This window comes from Salvelinus alpinus, chromosome 13, assembly GCF_045679555.1.
Source record: "Salvelinus alpinus chromosome 13, SLU_Salpinus.1, whole genome shotgun sequence".
Lineage (NCBI taxonomy): Eukaryota > Metazoa > Chordata > Actinopteri > Salmoniformes > Salmonidae > Salvelinus > Salvelinus alpinus.
In genome coordinates, this window is record NC_092098.1 from 13,086,139 (window position 1) to 13,110,199 (window position 24,061).

Here is a 24,061-nt window from a genome sequence, read left to right on the forward strand (position 1 = left end):
GGAAAGTAGAAGAAGCTTTTTCGATCACTCCCTTCAGTGCTGTGGCCACCCTTTCCTGCTGTGCTCTCAGGTCGTTTGTGCCTGTGTGTATTATTATGTGGCTAGGTGAGCCTAGTTTGTCCTCAGACAGAAGGTCTAGGGCGCGCTGGGTGTTTGGACACCAGAGTTTAGACACACTGTGTTTGGGAAAAAGTTTTTTTTCTTCTATATATTTCCCATTTGAGTCCATAAGAAGGACAATCTGTGTCTTGTGTTTGTCCTCAGTGGGTGTGGGGGGGTTGTCAGGAGGGCTATCAGGGTGGCTGACAGGGGGGGTGCTCAGAGGGGGTGAGAGCTGCTGGGCTTGGGGTTTTTCTTTTGTCTGTTCTGTTGTGATGTCGTTTCTATGGTCAGGGTCTGGTGTGGACTGTTCTGCTGTGGTGTCGAGACTTTTGTCGGGTGCTGAGGTGGGCTGTTCTGCTGGCGTCTCTGTGGGGATGGCCACCTCCCTAGTGGGTTGTTCTCTGTCACATGCCATCCCCCTCAACCTCTCCTCCTGTAGTCTGATCCTCTCCTCCATCCCCTTCTCCCTCTCCTCCTGTAGTCTGATCCTCTCCTCCATCCCCCTCTCCCTCTCCTCCTGTAGTCTGATCCTCTCCTCTAGTGCTCTGTTCTTCTCCTGCTCCTGCTCTTTCTCCTGTTGATGTTGTCTCACCACTGTCCATAGTGCAGATATGTCTTTCTCCACCTCCGGCTCTCCAGGTCTGGTTAAGGGGGTGTTGTTGTGCTGGACTGTTGTCTGGGTCTGTGCTGACTGGAGTGTGATCACCTGCTGTTCCAGCTCCACCTGCCTTACCTCCAGCTGGGTGAATTTATCCTTCATTTCAATGAGGGAGAAGTACTCTGTACTGGGAGGTTGACTGTCTGCTGAGGGTTGCTCGTCTGTGTGGTTATATGATGAAGACGTCTGGTCTGACCCGCTTGGGGTGGGGGTATCTTTATCAAGGGAGAGCTTCTCCTGCTGGGCTAATTCTTTGATTTGGTGAAAGTCCAGCTGAAACTGTTTGTGATTGCCCTGTACCATTACTGTTCCAGACTTATATAGATTTATATTAGCTGACTCAGAGTCCTCGTTGTCAAGTATCCTGAGTTTCCACCCCTCGTTAACCCCCCCTCTCTTAACAAAGGGGTAGTGTGCTAATATAGCACTGTGCCATGCCACTGGATGGTTTGTGTAGAAGATAAGGTTGCTGATGTTCCCATTTTTGTAATAGTCAGCAAAAAGTGTCTCTTGATTTTCCATAAGGAGCTTCATTTTGTGATCTTTTCTTGCCTTATCATTCTTTACAATGACAGGGTACTGTATTTTAATTACCTCTGAACAGCGGGAGGCAGCTTCTAAGGCCTCTCCATTTGGTTGGGGTAGACTATTCGACTCTCCTGCCATTGTTGGGCTAATGGGCTTTGACACCTCTCACTTGACACTTAAGTGCTAGATGAAGTTGTATCAAGCTTGGCAGAGTTATGTTACTATTCAGTCCTTATAAAGTAATGTCATGTATTATTCTTCTTGGCTTTTGGAAATAGAATATAGTTTCAGACTAAACATTACTCACTCAGTTCCAGGTTGGGTGGTGTTCTCAGGTTTCTGTTGTTTTCCAGAGAATTTGCTGTATAGAATAATTAATCCTTGGTATTTGTGAACTTTTCACGTGATTCTGTAATTCCGTCCAAAATCAGGTTGTAGGTTTCAAGTTTTGATTTGAAGTGAGGGTTATGTTGTAGAGGGTAGCATCCTGTATGTGTTCCTGACAAAAAATCCAAGTTTATCTAACTCTAAATGTATCTTTTTTAAAGAAAATGCTGAAAAATGCAGGAGCTCATCTGATCGTGACCTCTCTCTCTCTCTCTCTCTCTCTCTCTCTCTCTCTCTCTCTCTCTCTCTCTCTCTCTCTCTCTCTCTCTCTCTCTCTCTCTCTCTCTCTCTCTCTCTCTCTCTCTCTCTCTCGCTCTCTCTCTCTCTCTCTCTCTCTCTCTCTCTCTCTCTCTCTCTCTCTCTCTCTCTCTCTCTCTCTCTCTCTCTCTATCTCTCTCTCTCTCTCTCTCTCTCTCTCTCTCTCTCTCTCTCTCTCTCTCTCTCTCTCTCTCTCTCTCTCTCTCTCTCTCTCTCTCTCTCTCTATCTCTCTCTCACCCCACTTGACAATCAGACTCTTTCCAACAGTAACCTCAACTTCCTTAATCTCTATCCATCTTTCTAACCCTGTCTGTCCTCATCTCCGCTATCACTCTCTCACTTTCCCTTCCCTCTTCAACCCCTTACCTTCTCTTTCTTACATTTATTTGACAGTAAAATGTCTTTTAAAACTGAGCTGTAAATTACATTAATTCCATGGAGTTGCTGTATACAGTACATATCATATACAGTTGAAGTCGGAAGTTTGAATAAACATTGGTTGGAGTCATTAAAACAAGGCCTACCTTCAAACTCAGTGCCTCTTTGCCTGACATCATGGGAAAATCAAAAGAAATCAGCCAAGACCTCAGAACAAAAAATTGTAGACCTCCACAAGTCTGGTTCATCCTTGGGAGTAATGTCCAAACTCCTGAAGGTACCACGTTCATCTGTACAAACAATAGTAAGCAAGTATAAACACCATGGGACCATGCAGCTGTCATACCGCTCAGGATGGAGACGCATTCTGTCTCCTAGAGAATAACATACTTTGGTGCAAAAAGTTCAAATCAATCCCAGAACAACAGCAAAGGACCTTGTGAAGATGCTGGAGGAAACAGGTACAAAAGTATCTGTATACAGAGTAAAACAAGTCCTATATTGACATGACCTGAAAGGCCGCTCAGCAAGGAAGAAGCCACTGCTCCAAAACCGCCATAAAAAAGCCAGACTACAGTTTGCAACTGCACATGGGGAGAAAGATTGTACTTTTTGGAGAAATGTCCTCTGGTCTGATGAAACAAAAATAGAACTGTTTGGCCATAATGACCATCGTTATGTTTGGAGGAAAAAGGGGGAGGCTTGCAAGCCGAAGAACATCATCCGTGAAGCACAGGGGTGGCAGCTTTGCTGCAGGAGGGACTGATGCACTCCACAAAATAGATGGCTTCATGAGGAAGGAAAATTATGTGGATATATTGAAGCAACATCTCAAGACATCAGTCAGGAAGTTAAAGATTGGTCGCAAATGGGTCTTCCAAATAGACAATGACCCCAAGAATACTTCCAAAGTTGTGGCAAAATGGCCTAAGGACAACAACGTCAAGGTATTGGAGTGGCAATCAATCCTATAGAAAATTTGTGGGCAGAACTGAAAAAGCGTGTGTGAGCAAGGAGGCCTACACACCTGACTCAGTTACACCAGCCCTGTCAGGAGGAATGGGCCAAATTTCACCCAACTTATTGTGGGAAGCTTGTGGAAGGCTACCCGAAACGTTTGACCCAAGTTTTCCATCTACGTAACATTGCAAAAATCAGAAATCTTCTGTCCAAAAATGATGCAGAAAAATTAATCCATGCATTTGTTACTTCTAGGTTAGACTACTGCAATGCTCTACTTTCCGGCTACCCGGATAAAGCACTAAATAAACTTCAGTTAGTGCTAAATACGGCTGCTAGAATCCTGACTAGAACCAAGAAATTTGATCATATTACTCCAGTGCTAGCTTCCCTACACTGGCTTCCTGTTAAGGCAAGGGCTGATTTCAAGGTTTTACTGTTAACCTATAAAGCGTTACATGGGCTTGCTCCTACCTATCTTTCCGAGTTGGTCCTGCCGTACATACCAATACGTACGCTACGGTCACAAGACGCAGGCCTCCTAATTGTCCCTAGAATTTCTAAGCAAACAGCGGGAGGCAGGGCTTTCTCCTATAGATCTCCATTTTTATGGAACAGTCTGCCTACCCATGTGAGAGACGCAGACTCGGTCTCAACCTTTAAGTCTTTACTGAAGACTTATCTCTTCAGTAGGTCATATGATTGAGTGTAGTCTGGCCCAGGAGTGTGAAGGTGAACGGAAAGGCTCTGGAGCAACGAACCGCCCTTGCTGTCTCTGCCAGGCCGGTTCCCCTCTCTCCACTGGGATTCTCTGCCTCTAACCCTGTTACAGGGGCTGAGTCACTGGCTTGCTGGTGCTCTTTCATGCCGTCCCTAGGAGGGGTGCGTCACTTGAGTGGGTTGAGTTACTGACGTGATCTTCCTGTCTGGGTTGGCGCCCCCCCTTGGTTTGTGCTGTGGTGGAGACCTTTGTGGGTTATACTCGGCCTTGTCTCAGGATTGTAATGTTGGTGGTTGAGGATTTCCCTCTAGTGGTGCGGGGGCTGTGCTTTGGCAAAGTGGGTGGGGTTATATCCTTCCTGTTTGGCCCTGTCCGGGGGTTTCTTCGGATGGGGCCACAGTGTCTCCTGACCGCTCCTGTCTCAGCCTCCAGTATTTATGCTGCAGTAGTTTATGTGTCGGGGGGCTAGGGTCAGTTGGTTACCTGGAGTACTTCTCCTGTCTTATCCAGTGTCCTGTGTGAATTTAAGTATGCTCTCTCTAATTCTCTCGTTCTCTCTTTCTCTCTGAGAACCTGAGCCCTAGGACCATACGTCAGGACTACCGGGCATGATGACACCTTGCTGTCCCCAGTCCGCCTGGCCTTGCTGCTATTCCAGTTTCAACTGTTCTGCCTGCGGTTACGGAACCCCTACCTGTCCCAGACCTGCTGTTTTCAACTCTTAATGATCGGCTATGAAAAGCCAACTGAGATTTATTCCTGATTATTATTTGACCATGCTTGTCATTTATGAACATTTTGAAAATCTTGGCGCTCTCTAATTTTCTCCTTCTCTCTTTCTTTCTCTCGGAGGACCTGAGCCCTAGGACCATACGTCGGGACTACCGGCCGTGGTGACTCCTTGCTGTCCCCAGTCCGCCTGGCCTTGCTGCTATTCCAGTTTCAACTGTTCTGCCTGCGGTTATGGAACCCCTACCTGTCCCAGACCTGCTGTTTTCAACTCTTAATGATCGGCTATGAAAAGCCAACTGAGATTTATTCCTGATTATTATTTGACCATGCTTGTCATTTATGAACATTTTGAAAATCTTGGCTCTCTCTAATTTTCTCCTTCTCTCTTTCTTTCTCTCGGAGGACCTGGGCCCTAGGACCATGCGTCGGGACTGCCGCCCGTGGTGACTCCTTGCTGTCCCCAGTCCGCCTGGCCTTGCTGCTATTCCAGTTTCAGCTGTTCTGCCTGCGGTTATGGAACCGCCACCTGTCCCAGACCTGTTGTTTTTCAACTCTTGATGATCGGCTATGAAAAGCCAACTGAAAATTATTCATGATTATTATTTGACCATGCTTGTCACTTATGAACATTTTTGAACATCTTGGCATAGTTCTGTTATAATCTCCACCCGGCACAGCCAGAAGAGGACTGGCCACCCCTCATAGCCTGGTTCCTCTCTAGGTTTCTTCCTAGGTTTTGGCCTTTCTAGGGAGTTTTTCCTAGCCACCGTGCTTCTACACCTGCATTACTAGCTGTTTGGGGTTTTAGGCTGGGTGTCTGTACAGCACTTCGAGATATTAGCTGATGTACGAAGGGCTATATAAAATAAAATTGATTGATTGATTGATTGTATTGGAGTGGCAATCAATCCTATAGAAAATTTGTGGGCAGAACTGAAAAAGCGTGTGTGAGCAAGGAGGCCTACACACCTGACTCAGTTACACCAGCCCTGTCAGGAGGAATGGGCCAAATTTCACCCAACTTATTGTGGGAAGCTCGTGGAAGGCTACCCGAAACGTTTGACCCAAGTTAAACAATTTAAAGGCAATGCTACCAAATACGAATTGAGTGTATGTAAACTTCTGACCCACTGCGAATGCGATGAAATAAATAAATAATTCTCTCTACTGACATTTCACATTCTTAAAATAAAGTGGTGATCCTAACTGACCTAAGACAGGGAATTTTAACTTGGATTAAATGTCAGGAATTGTCAAAAACCGAGTTTAAATGTATTTGGCTAAGGTGTATGTAAACTTCCGACTTCAACTGTACATACTATGGGGGTTGAAGGCACTTTTAATGCAATATATCTAGCTCTTCGTACAGCATGTTTAAGTGAATGAGCTGGGGAATGTTAAAATTGGTTGATCCCAAATAGACATGGGGAACAAATCCATAACTCTTAAGAATAAACCTCAGTTTGAGTGCTTTGGCCAGTGTTGTGTACAACAGAATCAGATATAATCTGATCAGCCTGCCAAATGCAAGTAAATGTAACTTCCTAGAAGACGCTCTTCAACCTTCTTCTACACGTTCAATGGTGGTGTTCTCTGGCCTCAACACTGAGCAGATCTAGTAAACGTGGTTTAGTGCCTGGCAGGTTGCACCCTAAACTACACCATTGGCCAATATACAACTCAGAAACAGTGTACTGATCCAGAAGTCCTTCAGCACAAACCCAATATAGTAATCCCTGGTTTATCTGTTGGATATGCCTAAGTGTTGAGCCAAACCAGAGCCATCTCTGCTCGGCAGCTGCTGCAGCTCCTCTAGCCCTCCACGGTCTGGCAAGCAGTCAAACACACTGGATCTGGACTCTGGGGCCTCTGAGGAACATGTAACCTCGCTCATTTACATCGCCCATTTGATTACAGACAAGATCCTCTGAGCACAACCCCATTCTAGTAGCTCCCCACTCCCCAGAAGTGCCAGGGTAAAATAGGGTTATCATTATTAGAGCCACATCATGCAGCCTTACACATCATGCAGCCTTGGCCAAACGTTTGTACAACAACTAAAGTTACATCAATAACTCTAAATTAAGCATATAGGAGTACATATTTCTTTGTTAACCGCTCAACACAGAATAGCCACATGCGCGCACTCCCTCAACTCGTTTGGAGAAAATATACTTTCTATTTTATTCAGCTTTGTTCAATTGTATTCTTCATACTATAAAATAATGCCACGGAATTCTAAGCAAATCTTGTCTGCTAAATGAACTAGTGTAGCCCACAGCCATAAGGCATAGCCAGATCAGGGCCTAACATAACGACAACTCAGAGTATGCTATTGTGTTCTTCTGAAACAAACTACATTTTCTTCATATCATCTTTCTTTAGACCTGTGTAAAATAAATAATGGATTCATTGTGAAGGTGTAGGCTTTACTACATGGATTTATTAGACTTTTTAACATGGAGATGTTCCAAAAGTCAGCATCAGTGGCTTGTAGGCTGCGTGGAAGCCAGGAGATGCTAAATGTGTTTATGTTAATTAACGGTCAATTACCGTGAGACCGACAGTTATCTGCTTGACAATCACCGGCTGACAAAATTTTGTGACCGCCACAGTCCTAGTTTGGGTCCAAGAGCTTGGATAAGCCTTCAACTGACAAACCTAGTCAGGCTCTGCGAGGCGACTAAACAAGAAGAGAGGACCAGCTCCTGTCAAACCAGACAACATACAGATGTTACAACCATACTGTAGTCTGACAAGCATGGTGAAATAACATCCCGAGGAGGTTGGAAAATAAAAAAATGTTTGCTCACAAAATACTCTGATCTGTTTATTTTTGTCCCTCAAACATTAAAGTGCAATGTGTCCTTGGTTTAGCGCCTTTGGCTAAATTAACATCTAGTGAGAAGAGTATTAATTCATGAAATATACAGAAGCATGCATAAAACATGTTTTTTTCTTCTGTTGGGATAATTATTACTAACGTTTTACTAAGGCAGAATGCAACTCCTAGGGGCTTTCTTCATATTAGTTTCTCCTCTTTCAACTTCATTATTATTTCAGTAAAACTTTTCAGCTTTTATGGAGCAGCCCCTGTTGTTAAATGAACAATGTCTAACTGACTCGCGTCCCAGAGAACTTTTATCATGCTTTACTAAAGCTCCCTGCTTTACAGACACTCAATCTTGATGCTTCACTTATTTTCGGCTATTCCCTTGTGTTCAAGCCAATGAGGCATGTTGGCATACCAACAGACAGGGTGCTGTAGGATAATTCTCAAGCAGAGCATGCTCCAACAGACTGGCTCATTGACTGGCTTTCAGATGGAAGGATTTCAGCAAGCCAGTGTGGATCTGGAGGTATGCTGGATCATACCAATAGCTGTGAATTCCAACATAAGAGTTCACAGTGCATCAAGAAAGCAGAGTGGCTTGTATTAAACCACTGTGAAATTGGAGAATATTCGCCAGTTGCGACTGAAAACATAATGTAACGAAACAATTTCTCTATAGGAGAAAATATTTGTTGTCGGATTAAGCTGGGATCATTGACTAATGAAGCTCAACTTCATGGCAGTTTAACATGGCATAGATAAACTCTGGCACAGCCATTCTCTGCAGCGCGCAAGGTGTTGAATCATCCATTGAGTCAACTCGCGTCTCTGGTCAGTAAGGAGACCGACATCCATCCCCAGTTGCTCTGGAGCATGATTGAGTTCTCTGTGTTCCACAGTGCAGCTGTGCAGACACACCCTCTGGAGGATCCACTCCGGCTCTAATCTGATTGTTCACCAATTAGGAACTTTGAAGCTGACAGATCAATTACTCAATATATATCAACACAATGCCGCTGTTAGTTATCCTATCTGAAATTCAGGTAATTAGCCAAGAGATCAATAAACTGTGAGCAGGACGAAGAACTTGGGGAGATATGAGAGAATTTGAGATTGATAAACTCATTAATTAAACGGCATGGCTGTGGATCCGACTCTTCTGGACGCCTCTTTGCGACCACTAAAGGTCCGACGCTTCTGTGCATGTGCTGGATTCTCTACTTTACACAGTTTGTACTCTACTCGGCTGTCCAGAGAAAAGGCTACTCTGGCGAATGGTGCTTGTTTAATAAAGTTAGATCAAAGCTGAATCAATGTCTGCAAGATCACATATTATAGTATTGTAGCCGGGCCCGCTTCCACGAGGGGGTAAAAGGGGGATTAACCCCCTCAGTTGAAACCTCTGCCCCATCAGTTTTAGTTTTTTACGTCCCTATATAAAATAGCAAAAAAGTTACAATGATTGAGAGACAGGTTGGCGCAAAAACAATCTGTGTCAGCATAATGGACTGGGTGCACTGTGGTGTGTAGGGGGGCTATGGAAAGCCACTGGGGCGGTTAGGTATGACTCCTTTGGGTTTCCATGAAAAGCGGGAAAAACGTTTCTTATCTGTGCAAGGCTAAGTGAATAACGTGATACGCCTCCGCCTGTAATTTTTCATTTTTAAAGGGCGGGGTTTACCGTTGAAGCTGCTTCACTCGAGTCTGCCTCACGCCCCACCACTACAAAGTTCAGTTAGCTAGCTGTAAAAATTGTTAGTTGTGACAGCATTGTGAAGTTCCTCTCTGACAATGAATGCACGTGTTCGTACAACGCAGAAGTAAGACTGGAGGCTACAGGGCTGCTGAAGGCGTTGATAGACCCCGGCTTTAAGTTTACAGCCAACATGGTGCACAGAATCCTCAGGCTTCTCTATCCTCCAAACAAATGACACACCACCAGCTCCAAGCAAACGACAACGTTATGTATGTACAAATCTCCAGCAATACGCTGTGGACAGACAGTACAGTAGGCCAGCATGACAGAGAAGACACTCAATGTAAAATACTTTTTTTCAGCACGTTGGATGCTGTCATCGGTGAAATGTCAGAACGATTTAGCGAACGCAACAGCCAAATGGTGGAGACCCTGTGTGCCCTTGACCCAGAGAGCCATGACTTTCTAGATGTGAAAAATGTCAAACCACTGCTGGATCAGATTTGGTGGAAGCTGACCAGTTTTTGCCGACTGAAATCGGCTCCGGCTCTGGCTCCGATGAGGACAAATGGACCCCACTTGATACCTTGAAACGATTCTCTGGGTGTCAGGTATGCGTAAATGGCTGCAAGGGAGTCAGGCGCAGGAGAGCAGATAGTGGGTAGCAAACAGAGCTTTTTATTTAGGCGAACCAAAAGCACACGGCACAACGAACACGAAATACAATACAGGTTGACATAACCCAGCGCAATCAGACCTACGTGCGCATACATGAAACAGATAAAGAATACCACACAAAGACATGGGGGAAACAGAGGGTTAAGGTGTGTGGAAAAACGAGACAAAACAAATGGAAAATGAAAAATGGATTGGCGATGGCTAGAAGACCGGCGACGTCGACCGCCGAATACCGCTCGAACAAGGAGAGGCATCGACTTCGGCAGAAGTCGTTTGACCCAAGTTAAACAATTTAAAGGCAATGCTACAAAATGCTAATTGAGTGCATGTAAACTTCTGACCAACTAGGAATGTGAGAGAAATAAAATAAATAAAAGCTGAAATAAATCATTCTCTCTACTATTATTCTGACATTTCATATTCTTAAAATAAAGTGGTGACCTAAGACAGGGAATTTTTACTAGGATTAATTGTCAGGAATTGAGTGTATGTAAACTTCTGACCCACTGGGAATGTGATGAAAGAAATAAAAGCTGAAATAAAGCATTCTCTCTATTATTATTCTGACATTTCATATTCTTAAAATAAAGTGGTGACCTAAGACAGGGAATATTTACTCAGATTAAATGCCAGGAATTGTGAAAAACTGAATTTAAATGTATTTGGCTAAGGTGTATGTAAACTTCCGACTTCAACTGTACATGGGAGAACTAATTTTCCACTTTGACAAACTGCGTACAGTCAGCACAGAAGAAGTATGCTTCTCCCGAGGAAAGCTCAACTAATCCAACTGGCATTGGAGGAGGATTCTTACAAGATGACTTCGGGGAGAATGGAATGATCGATTACTCTGAAAGTTCCACAGAGAATCAAGGAGGCTACAAACTCTTCTGAAAAGGTAAGAAACAATCTAGCTGGTAGGGTTTTATCAAAATATTGGTGGTATAGCCAGTGTCATAGCCAGTGGCGTCATTTCAGCAAAAAACCTAGGGTATGGAATGGCAAAATGACTTCCTTATCCAGCCTACGTTTTCAACTGGCATGCTTTATTGTGTTCAAGCATACAGTATCTGAGAGGACTTATATATTTCTGTTTTGTTTGTGTTTTGGGATTTTGTTCTTAACATCATCAAGGTGTAATGTGTCTGTAATGTTTGTAGGTTTTTTACTTGTTTTAGTTTGTCATGGTGCTGATAGAGAACTGCAAAGATTTCGGGCCAACCTGTCACTTCTTGGTCAAAAGCACTCAAGGGTCTCGGCATTTGAACTTTTATGTTTATTGTGGTATAGTGTGATATCAGCAGAAGTCAATATAATTCCAATGCAAAACCCAAATGACACCCCTTGGTATAGCTACATATGGGTATGTTTCATCACAGAAATAGATAGGCTACATTCTATTATGGTTTTCTTGGTAATCTATTGGTTTTCGTGGTTGTAAATGGAACTGTACTTATTGGAAACGTGTTTATGGCAGGCTGTCATTGCTTAATTGATTATGTGGGTCGAATTTGAATCACAGAACTGTATTTTGCCATATCACAACGTGTTTCTGTACTTATGAGCAAGCAGTATGAATTTCTATGTTTGAAGCTGGCCTGTATGGGCCTGTTTATTTGGCAAGACAGTTGTGCATGTCTGCATCTCACTGTAGTAGGCTGTAGGCTGTGTTTTGGTTATTTGAATCTCCATTTGCCTTTTCCGTACTGTGCTTATTTACTGTTAATGTAACTAGCCTAAATGTAGATTGTGTCATCCTTTATTGATCTGATATTTTCTTTACTAGGCCTGCTTGGTACCGCTGTTTTCTTCTTTCACATTCATTCGTTCACAGTTGTCAGTATTCTAAGCCAAACTGCTATTCAGTATTTTTGTTTGCATGCGTGAATAACTAGGTTATTACTTTCAGCATTTAGTTTGTATTATATTGGTAAGACAGCTGTTCGTACAGCTGCATTCACCTATTGCAAACAGCCAATCTATGTTGTAGCCTGCTGTATAACATTACTGTAAGACAAAACACCAGCTCATTTCTTATGAGATTTTAGAATGACAGAGAAAAATTGGACCGTTCGCACTGTGGCCAAAAGTAGGCAAAATATCTGCTTTGATTGAAACTAAACACAGCTACAGTTTGTTAAAAGCATCTGCTCTGACTGTACATCATTCAAAACAATACTGTTTAACTCAAGAAGTTCTAAAGCATCTCCCCGTGAAACTGAGATCAAATGGTTGGTATGCAGATGCTGCATGGACGTTTCACTGGTAAAACCTGAAGAGTTATCTTTCACGATTGGCAGTGAGAAATGTGAATGGAGGGTGAAGGTAAAGAAACACACCTACAGAATGCGATACGGATCTTCAGCTCTGGGGAAAAGGGATCCAGGGGGGCGGGACAGGGTGGTTACCTACAGATTCACAGCATTGGCCTTAATTAAAGACATGCTCCAGTACATAGGAGACTAGTAAGTATTTTTAAACCTCCAGCTTGTGCTGGATGTGTCAATGTGTAGTTCATATATCATCTTCTATGAGCAGAATTACTGTATTACCTCAATTAGCCACAAAATTCCTAGTTTGAAAGCGACTGCTGTCTGGAAGCTGTGCTGCACCATTTTCCCTACATTTCCCCCCACGTGGGCCAGCGCCCTAGCAATTCGAGATCCAGCCAATTAGATTCTGCCCTTCGCCATTTGAGTGACAGCTAGCAAGAATTACACACAGCAGAGCGAGAGAGAAAGCAATGACGTGGTGCACATATCAGGGACCACTTTTGGCTCGTGGGCACTGCCTTCAGAACTACTGGCTAAAAAGTACTGGAGAATCCCTTTAAATATTCCCTGTTGATAATGTGTGGATGGTGCCTAACAGTGATATGCTTCTGCATGATGTGCTTGGCCTTCTACTCCCAACTCTTGACTTGCAACAAAATATGGGGCAATTCTAGTCACCATAGTATTTGCGATGGAATGATGTAACAGGATCATTGGTGTTGCATATCATGATATTGACACATACAGGTACTATATCTACAGTATGCTACCTGCTGTGTTTTACATTTATACATACAGTATAGCCTACCTTACTTCCTATTTGCTCCATTCCCATCTTAATGCTGAAAAAAAAAATCTACGACAGGCAGCCAAGTCATCCAACCGCATACAGAGTCTCACCGCAAGTGAATACATTACCCTGGCCCAGCCCTGTAACACATTAACCTTGACAATGCCACCGTAACATTGACAGAATGTTCTCTGTCCACCAGGTCACATCTCAAAGTGACGCCCTTCCCTTCTGTCCCGTGAATAATGCATGTGAGTTGGGGTGAGAAGGGGAGAGGAGCCGGGGAACTTCAGAGGCGATCCATACGCAGGAATAGCTGGAGTGGACTTACGGCACTCTCCCCCTCATAGCCATTGATTATGTGTCACTTTGGCCGGTGGTGTTGAAACCTATTCCAAACAAAACAGACAACAGAAGCGGGTCTGGCTGTTCACACTCGTTAGTCCGTGATTGCGCTGCGGAGGGCGTGGATTGGAGGCAAGGTTATAAGACCTCCGTACAATGGAAATTAACACAGGCTGCACATTCATATGTAAAATATGGATTGTTGCAAATAATAGTTTAATCAAGCCCTGCCTATCACCGAGTGTGTGCAGTAAGGGATTGCGGCGATACACAGAGTGACAGAACCTAATATAGGGGATTTGTCTGTGACAACTTTATCCATTAGCAAAGTCTCCTGCCTGTACTGTAGCAAAGCCGATTTGGAGCCCGGCGATGGTATCAGTGGGCATCAGGGAGGCGGCAGGACTCGGGGAGAGACAGATTTGCTGATGTGGAGAGATACTCTGGAGGTATAAGCACTCTGGTGCTCTGAAGTCTAAAAAGATTATTTACAAACTTGGTCATGGCTGGTACGGCTGAACACTTACATTTTCGGTTCAGATCCAAATTTCTCCAGACAGATACCACACCACAATAACCCCCAGCCCTGCTCCCCTCCACTTCCTACCTAAAAGGGGGAAGTCAGGTAAACCCTCAACTAAAGCCCAAGTTTCAATAAAAACCATTTTCTGAGTGAAGATTGCAGTGCAAGGCCGCTGCTTATGTGCCTTATGTCATCTTTCAAATGATTGCGCACATCTCGTTGTTATGCACCGAAAGTATAGTTTGACTTAATCTACCTCGTCCCCCAGAAAGGATTCCTACTGAAGACAAGCATGCTCATCCCCAGTGTAACGATGTGCGCTGAGAGTCGGGAAGCAAGTGCAGGGAGTGAGTGTTTTAATAAATAAACACAACTTAACACAAAACAAGAACCACGAACAACACAAAGACATGACACTGGAACAGAAACAATAACGCCTGGGGAAGGAACCAAAGGGAGTGACATATATAGGGAAGGTAATCAGGGAGGTGAGTGAGTCCAGGTGAGTCTGAAGATGCGCAGGTGCTGTCACGCCCTGGCCTTAGTATTCTTTGTTTTCTTTATTATTTTAGTTAGGTCAGGGTGTGACATGGGAAGTTTGTGTGTTTTGTCTAGTTTAGGGTGTGTGTATTGTTTAGGGGGTGTTGTATAGTGTATGGGGTTGTGTTCAGGAGAGAGTTCTAGGAAAGTCTATGGTTGCCTGGTTTGGTTCTCAATCAGAAACAGATGTCATTAATTGTCTCTGATTGGGAGCCATATTTAAGGCAGCCATAGGCTTTAGGTGATTGTGGGAGATTGTCTATGTTGAACGTAAGTAGCTTGTGTGTGCACTTTCGTTTGTAGCTTCACGGTTGTTTGTTGTTTTGTATAGTTTGTATAAGTGTTTCGTTTCGTGTTCATCTTCGTCGTAAAATAAAAGAAGATGTATTCATATCACGCTGCGCCTTGGTCCATTCATTCACCTCAAGACGACCGTGACAGGTGCGCGTAATGATGGTGACAGGTGTGCGCCATAACGAGCAGCCTGGTGACCTAGAGGCTGGAGAGGGAGCACAAGTGACACCCAGAATCTTTTCACGTGTTTGTTTTCAACAACTTCATAGTTAAGTGACATATAAAGACAGGGAGTGACATATAAAAGACAGGTAATCAAGGAGGTGATGGAGTCCAGGTGAGTGTCATAATGAGTGTCATAATGCGTAATTACGAGTTACGATGGTGACAGGTGTACGCCATGACGAGCAGACTGGTGACCTAGAGGCCGGAGAGGGAGCACACGTGACAATTTGACTCAGAAAAAGATACTCAAATGATAGGTAACATATACAAAACCTTACAGAGAGCCTATCCAACTGACAATCTCTTCGAAAAAACTATTGGAATCAAGACTTAAAAATAACTGATATTGGCAAGGAGTGTTTCAAACATAACTAACGAAATTACAGTTAACGAAAATGTACGTTTAATCCAGTATAAACTAATGTATAGAATTATTATAAAAAAGACAAAATTCACAACTTCTAAAGCACAACGGCAGAGTCATGTCTTAAGTGTAAAACTAACAAGGACTCAATAATTCATGCCTTCTGGGAATGCTATGAAGTCCAAAAGTTATGGGCGGAGTTAGGAAGTTGGCTGTCAGAAGTTTTACAATGTAAATTTACTATTTATACGTTTATCTGCATATGTCAAGACATGGCATATGAGGGTGCGGTAAGATACCCAATAGAGTCGACCATACTTTTCTAGTCAATGACTTTAAAAAACTTCTACTTAAAAACTGGAAATCAAATGATCCTCTATCACTACGACAGTGGATGAATCAAAGTATTATTATTTAAATATTGAAAAGGTGTGGGCTATAGAGAATAATAGAACAGTCCAATTTGAGGTCATATGGCATAGAACACTGGAAGATTCCAGGGGATGAAGGATGAGGGGGAGTGTGGTTATGAGACATACGCAGTGGCGACCCGTCATTCAAGGCAGGTGGGGCTGAGCCCCACATTTTTAGCAAAAAAATTATAAAATACATATTTATTTATAAAACTGTCACGCCCTGACCGTAGAGATCCTTTTTATGTCTCTATTTTGGTTGGTCAGGGCGTGAGTTTGGGTGGGCATTCTATGTCTGGTGTTCTATGTTGTTTATTTCTTTGTGTTTGGCCGTGTGTGGTTCTCAATCAGAGGCAGCTGTCTATCGTTGTCTCTGATTGAGAACCATATTTAGGTAGCCTGTTTTCCCACTGTGGGTGATTATTTTCTGTTTAGTGTTTGTCGTCACCTTTCAGAACTGTTCGTTTGTCGTGTTTTGTTAGAGTGTTCAGATTTATTAAAGATACGTATTATGAATACTTACCACGCTGCACCTTGGTCCTCTTCTCCTTCTCCCGACGACGTTCGTTACAAAAAAATTTTTTTGGGGGGGGGCTTGACTGTTTTGCATGTTATTTTGGCATTAATACGTGTCACACATCAGTTTGCAAACAATGTAAAATTCATATATATCATTGAGTTAATAAAGCCGCATGCAAACATGGTCTCTTTTTTGTTTTCTGAGTAAGACAGCTCCAAAATGCAGGTGTTTCAGTCTAGCGCAGTGCTTTCTGTGGTGGTGGGGCAAGCCAGCAGAAAATACAGAGCGTTGCGCCGTGATTGGCTCAGTGTTCTGTCACTCATGGGGACTTTACGTCACTGCCAAGTGTAAGAGGAGACATTGAAAATTCTAGCCCTGTGGCTGCTGCCATAGAAGTGCCCATCCAAGAAGGCTCAAGGTAATTGGCCACAAAAAAATTACGACAAATCCCGTTGGATTGGACTGATCATGTCAACATCATACTTTCACAATCTTAGCTAGCACTCATCATCATGAATCAAGTCGACAATCTACTGGCAAATCAGCCATTGAACATAAACATTACACAACAAGTTAGAAATTGCAAATTCAACAAGTGGTTTGGAAGGAATCAGTTACAGTGGCTGTGTGGTCCCAAATCTGGGATTAAGGGGCTCCTTTCCAAGTTTAAAATGATAAACATTCAACATTGGCCATGCAGTCAATGAAGCATGTTTTGTGCCGCGGTCAAAACAACTGTTAACTTGACTTCAGTGAGTCAAGTGCTAACTCAGAGGACTGCCACTACAGTTCTAACTTGGTGTACAGGGAGAGCACTGTAATAACGGCCCATGTTCTGAATTCTGTCGCTGTACATTTAAAAAATGCTCAACAAATAGTTATATTGACTAACGTTACGTCCGTCCTAGCTCGCTCTTTGTCTTAAATCAAAATTACGGATTGCCTCTTATCCGCTTGTCGTCCCCTTATGTCATAGTTTGTACATCTCAATTGTCATTAGAAACCACATTAGTTTAAGCAAGTCAGCCATCAGCTATGTTTTTTTTTAAAGGCAGTAAATGAGGCTGAATGAACTGTTTCGCTGCCAGACAAGGCTCCACTTGATAGCCAGCTGTAGCAGTGGTAAGATGTTGGGACTGCTGTTGGGACAGCTTTATGTAGGCCCTAACAGTTTGTGGGCACCATTTGTCACCGTTATAGTGCAATTAATGTATTGTTTAGTGTTGTGACCAATGTACAGTATGATGTTATGAATTATATTTCTGTGCCTCCTTGAGATGTCAGAATGAGTACACAGCATGCAGCGCACTCTCGATTCATGCTTATTAAAATATGGAAACATATGATTCAATTTGAGAATGAAGGCAATGCCACCTAAATAACGTTAAGCACATCTAATCTCAGCTAAGACATGCTTGAACATGTTTTTCTTTTTAACAAAGCAGGACTAACCTTAATGCCAGCTCTGAAGCTCTGCATGCCTCATAGTGCCTTCACTCCTTTCCCTTTTATTTTCAGGATCCATTTCCACATAACCGCATTAGGAAGTAATAATAAATACCCGGGTTTATTGGTACGTCCCAGGGGAAGTCAAAATTCAACTTGGTTGGAGAAAGACGATGCAACAAAGGAGTGGGGGATCAGAGAGGGAGGCTTATCAGAGGCCAGAGTATTTCACATTCAGTTCTGATACTGAGGGAGAGAAATGGGTCATCGGAATAATAAGGACTATTTAGGTTCCTCACTTAAGTCACCAGAAATGTATTTAGGAAAACAAAGTGAGCAGAGCCATGAAACAAGCCACTCCGAGGCCTCAATTTGTCTCTTTAAATGCCTTGTTTATTCTCTTTGGGCTTGTTTGTTTTTTAATCATCTGAATTATTTACATAAGTAACAGGGAGAGCCACTACTTGTTATGCAGAGGTAATAACGGCGCTACTGGTGTTTAGAACTGCAATCAACCATTATCAACTTTATTATCTTCCTCATCCTCATCATCATGTAAATGTAATAGCTTTTGTCATCAACATGATATTAGTTGTTTTTCTTTGCAAAACAAAATGCTAAAATCTGCATTTGCAAGCAGGACTGGTCTGTCAGCATGTCTGAAAAATAAGAATGCATCCTACATTTTCCAAAAAGAGCAAATCAACCAAATAATGGAGGCGGAAACAATGGAATTTTCTTGAAGGGTGTATATGAATGAGAAGACGTATATAGTCGTAAACAGCATCTGTTTTTTCACATTAAATAAGATCCAGTCCATCTTTCTTTTTCACTATTTGCTGACACAGTGTAAAATGAATCACTGCTCCACCAAAAGCAAGGGTTTTTAAATTACTCCTCTTGAATATTGTGTGTGTGTATGTCTGTGTGTGTATCTGTGTGTGTGTGTGTGTGTGTGTGTGTGTGTATCTGTGTGTGTATCTGTGTGTGTGTGTTTGTGTGTGTGCATGTATGGTGCCGAATTGGATTGCAACCTAGTTCCACCCAACTCCCTCTTCCTCCTCCTCCACTCCCCAATCTAATTCCCAGTCCCTTCAGTACAGGGTTGAATAGGGACATTTCAATCAATACCTGACTGTAGGACTTAGTGTTAGCATGAAGGCAGTCGTTATGCGTGTGTGCCTGTGACCACACACACACAACTATAATATACCATCAAACACATTGTCTGCATTACTGCTTATTGTACAGCCGTGCTTTCATATAGTATGTTGTACATGATGTGCATAACAAACCATGCACACTATCATGCAAGATATATACTGTATTTATGGAAAGGAGGGGACAATTTTCCACAATTGATCTGATAGAGCAAATCAATTTGTAATTTTCTGAATTACGTGGAAATTCCCAAATAAACTTTGATTGAAGTTATTCAATCAGCAACACAACGTGTTTATTAAGAAAAGTTTTAATTCCAAATCTTGATAGCTGTAAACCTGTTGATTGCTTTGTATGACTCTCTTTGATGGATGGAGAGAAATCTCTCTGTCATGACTGTCCTGTGAGGATCCAGATAGGTCGGATCAGCTTTTCAGTGGATGACTTCGGCCAGATCCCCTCTACTCCGCAGAGGGGGGAGGGGAGCTGGTGGGGGGGTTGACAGTTCACAACGTGTTGTAAATCAGGGGTAAGAACTTTCAGCTATCTCCCTCTCCAAATTCACACAGGAATGTGCCATTGTTCACAGACGTTTCCCCGTCGAAACTCTAATACGTTCTAAAGCGAATACTGGAACAATATTTCTAACATAGAACGTGGGGGGATGGTCAAAGGCGATCTAAAGAATAATAATGTCATATGGGTTGTTATTTTGTGATGTCATTAAAAAAATTATGATTGAAATACTGTAACTTAAGGTATATACACTACATGTATGAAATCGCCATTCTCTACGTTGTGCATGAAATATGAAAACATGATGAACATATTTTTGTTAAGATATGGATGTGAATTTAGGAGCCATCAGAGATAATTTGTGTTCTATAAACTTTGCACAGTAAGTAACCACACCCCGAATGAGGTCAGAGAGCGTGCCAGCCTGATGGAACCGTCCCTTTCGACCAGAGTGTATAAAAGGATTGGTAAAGAAATTAACATTCAGACCAGAGAGGCGTGTAGCTGCAGCTCCCGTCCAAAGTGGTTTGAAATCTCAACACGAGGTAGAGACGATAAAGTCACCTCCCGGACCATCACTGGTTACGGCTGATTATCTGTCCTAAGTAAAGTATCTAGAAAAGCTAATTTAAGTCGGGCCATTCTACTACTCTTCAAACCATCGTAGTCTACTACTCTCATCACCCCACTGAGAACCATTGATACGGCTGGCTAGCCTATCTTCAAAGAATCATCTTCCATAGCGAGTGGAAGCTCTGTGAGCTCTGTAGTTCTGTTCAGGACTACACGGCGGGTCACCGGATGCCGGGCGATGGCAGAGGAGAGCAACAGTAGAAGAGACAGGGGGGACCCCTTTTGGACAATCAGAGCCTTACAAGCCTGCCGTGGAAAGGCCCAACGCCCTTCCTAAGAAGGCCTGGTTCCGACAGCGATACACGGTAACCAATGCATTTACACGTAAATAAATTCAGGATTTCTTTCTCCAAACGGGTGGCGGTTCGTGTGCAAAGTATATGATTACTGTGAGAGTAGTTTCTAAATGTACCAAAGTATTATGTCTCTGTCCCTCTCTCTCTCGACCCTCTCCACGTCTCTTGTAAAATCCGCCATATTGTGTCAGTCCACTAGGGACCTGTTTCTAATGTATGTGTGTTTATCCTGTGTTATCATTTAGTGAGCTAGTAAATAAATAATTAAACCGATTGGTGTAGTACTGAATCATAAGTAAGGCTTGGGTTTTTGCAGATGCAGGAGGTTACGACTGTTCAGAATGATGATATGATACGTGGTTGTGATTAATACGTTGACTGTTTTATGGATGTGATAGGTAAAGACTTTAGAGTTTAATTCGGAAGACTCTTTAAACAACCGCTCTCGTGGTGCCCCAAATCCTAATTAGTTAATTGTTACATAATTAATTTAAATCGGGTTACAATTAAACATAGTTAGTTGATTAGATAAATATACCAGTCATCAGATGAATGGAAGTAAAGTCACGACATCTCTGTAGCTAACCAAGGGAATGCTTTGATAATGGGGGATGGCTAACAAATGAGTTGAGATGGGTAGATGCTAGTTGCTGTGTGAGTAAGTAAGGGTAAGTAACAGTGGTGAGTAGTAGTTCAGTCACTAGTTCAAAAAGCTTGTGGTAGGCTAGGGAGCCTTGCCCATGGTTTGAAATGGATACACAAGGCTAGAGCATGCAGCACACTGCACTGGGGAAGTGGACTCAGTAGGAATACCATAGTGATCTTAGGCCTTGTCTATGGCCATGTCATGGCAAGAACCTCCTGGCTGTCCATCTTTTTACAAATGTGAAATTCACCAGTTCTGTGTGCTGCTAATAGGCAGTGAGAGCTGACTGGCACCATGGCAAAACAATCTGGGCTAAGCCCTGTCTCACCGTCCCTCAGGTCTCCCCAAAGCTCTGTCGGCAGGCCAGCGTTCCCTTCCTCCAGGTTGATTGAGCATCGCTTTGCCACTAGAAATCCAATAGCGATTTACACTGGGTCTCCAAAATGGCATTCTGCGGCTCATAAAGCCTGGCTACAGTACTAAAGCCTTATTAATGAATGTATTAGCTGCAACACATCCCCAGAGCTTCAAAATGGGGGACAGAAGAGGACGAGAGGAAGGAGGAGGTGGAGAGGAGCGAGTGTCTGGAATTGGGAGAGAGCTAGGGGGGAGAAGGGAGAGAACTATGAGTCATCTTACCCGGTTTGTGGAAAGGGGTTGAGGAGCAGGAGGCAGATCCACATGCCTGACACGAATACTGCACGAATAAGTTTCCGGAGAGTGGCAGCCATCTCAAACTACGGCCCAAAACCCTGCAGAAAAGAGAGGAAGAAGAAAAGATTGGTGATGCAGTAACACCTCAGATCAATATGCGTCTCCAGGCCTGGAAAGCAGAACGCACCGTCTAATAAACACATCATTCACTGGCAGGTGTGCTAAAGGAACCTGGATCTAAATGGATTGCCTGATGACCAGTTTTTGTCAAACAGACACACAGACAGACAGACAGTTTTGCTCAATGGCCGTAACGACAGAGAGATGTTGAAAAGACTGTAAACAGCTTAAAAGAAAAATAAGGGTGTGTGCTGCCATGAAGAACAAAATGCTTTGAGTTGATATGCAGTATATTCCGAAAGTATTCAGACCCCTTGACTTTTTCCACATTTTGTTACAGTACAGCCTTATTCTAAAATTGATTTTTTTAAATGATTCTGATCAATCTACACACAATACCCCATAATGACAAAGCAAAAATTGTGTTTTTGAAATGTTTGCTAATTTATAAAAAATAAAACACTGAAATATCACATTTATATAAAGTATTCAGACCCTTTACTCAGTACTTTGTTGTCGCACAGCTATTTCCAGGTCTCTCAAGAGATGTTCGATTGGGCTCTGACTGGGCCACTCAAGGACATTCGGAGCCACTCCTGTGTTGTCTTAGCTGTGTGATTAGGGTTGTTGTCCTGATGGAAGGTGAACCATGGCCCAGTCGGAGGTCTTGAGTGCTCTGGAGCAGGTTTTCATCAAGGATCTCTCTGTGCATTGCTCCGTTCATTTTTCCCTCGATCCTGACTAGTCTCCCAGTCCCTGCTGCTGAAAAACATCCCCACACCTTGATGCTGCCACCACCATGCTTCACCGTAGGGATGCTGCAGGGTTTCCTCCAGATGTGACGCTTGGCATTCAGGCCAAATTGTTCAATCTTGGTTTCATCAGACCAAAGAAACTTGTTTCTCATGGTCTGAGTCCTTTAGGTGCCTTTTGGCAAAGCCAAAGCGGGCTGTCATGTGCCTTTTAATGAGGAGTGGCTTCCGTCTGGCCACTCTACCATAAAGGCCTGATTGGTGGTGTGCTGCAGAGAAGGTTGTCCTTCTGGAAGGTTCTCCCATCCCCACAGAGGAAATCTGGAGCTCTGCCAGTGACCATCGGATTCTTGGTCACCTCCCTGACCAAGGTCCTTCTCCCCCGATTGGTCAGTTTGGCCGGGCAGCCAGCTCTAGGAAGAGTCTTTTGGTGGTTCCAAACTTCTTCCACTTAACTTTTCTTCCATTTAACCATTTTTCTTGGGGACCTTCAATGCTGCAGAAATGTTTTGGTACCCTTCCCCAGATCTGTGCCTCGACACAATCTTGTGTTGGAGCTCTATCGACAATTCCTTCAACCTCATGGCTTGGTTTTTACTCTGACAAGGATTGTCAACTGTAAATAGATAGGTGTGTGCCTTTCCAAATCATGTCCAATCAATTGAATTTACACACAGGTGGACTCCAATCAAGTTGTAGAAACATCTCAAGGATGATCAATGGAAACAGGATGCACCTGAACTCAATTTCGAGTCTCATAGCAAAGTGTCTCAAAGTGTCTGAATACTTATGTAAATAATGTATTTCTGTTTTTAATTATGGGGTATTGCGGGTAGATTGATGAGGACAATTTTGTATTTGATCCATTTTAGAATAAGGCTGTAACGTAACAAAATCTTGAAAAAGTCAAGGGGTCTGAATACTTTCCAAATGCACTGTATACAGTATGAAACTATAGGTTTTTAGTAATGGAAGCTTTGGGCCTTCCATATTGTACTGTATAAGTCATGTTTATGTCCCAAGCCATGGTAAATGCCAAAGCTCTTCAAAGGTTACAGGTATAGTAAACTACCCCAGTGGGATTTAACCTTTGTAGTCACCTTGCTTGCACTGTAGTACTAAGTCCTACTGAGATTGATGACAAACATAATCTTTACTGTCAGCTCTGAGCAACTCATGTTTTAGATGCAATGAAGACAAAACTAATATGAATATTTTAGCACTTGGAGACAGTGGAGGTAAACATGGACTCGCCAACAACAGCAAATTACAGATGAAACAAGTCCAATGTGTTTCCTTGCTGCGCGAGCCAAAATCAGTGAAGATAAGGGGATTTATTTGCTTTTCTGCCCAATATGCAGCAGCACAACAGCTATGGAGCATAAATACTGAGTAATTCCTCTCACCCAGGCAGCAGGCTACTGTCACGCCCTGATCTGTTCCACCTGTCCTTGTGCTTGTGTCCACCCCCCTCCAGGTGTCGCCCATTTCCCCCATTATCCCCTGGGTACTTATACCCGTATTCTCTGTTTGTCTGTTGCCAACTCATTTTGTTTCGTTAAGCCTACCAGCGGTTTTCCCTCTGTTCCTGTCGTTTGATTGTTCCTGGTTTTGACCT

General features: G+C 43.1%; 1 protein-coding gene across 2 annotated transcripts in view; it reads right to left on the reverse strand.

Moving 5' to 3' along the window:
* The window catches only part of LOC139537134 (gamma-aminobutyric acid receptor subunit alpha-3-like), a 160,878-nt gene that overhangs the window by 101,458 nt on the left and 35,359 nt on the right, over nt 1-24,061 (reverse strand). For both annotated transcript variants that reach the window (XM_071338083.1, XM_071338082.1), the window contains exon 2: nt 21,557-21,669. In XM_071338083.1, the coding sequence (XP_071194184.1) occupies nt 21,557-21,648 (92 nt within the window). In that variant the 5' untranslated portion in view covers nt 21,649-21,669. The remainder of the gene's footprint in view (nt 1-21,556; nt 21,670-24,061) is intronic.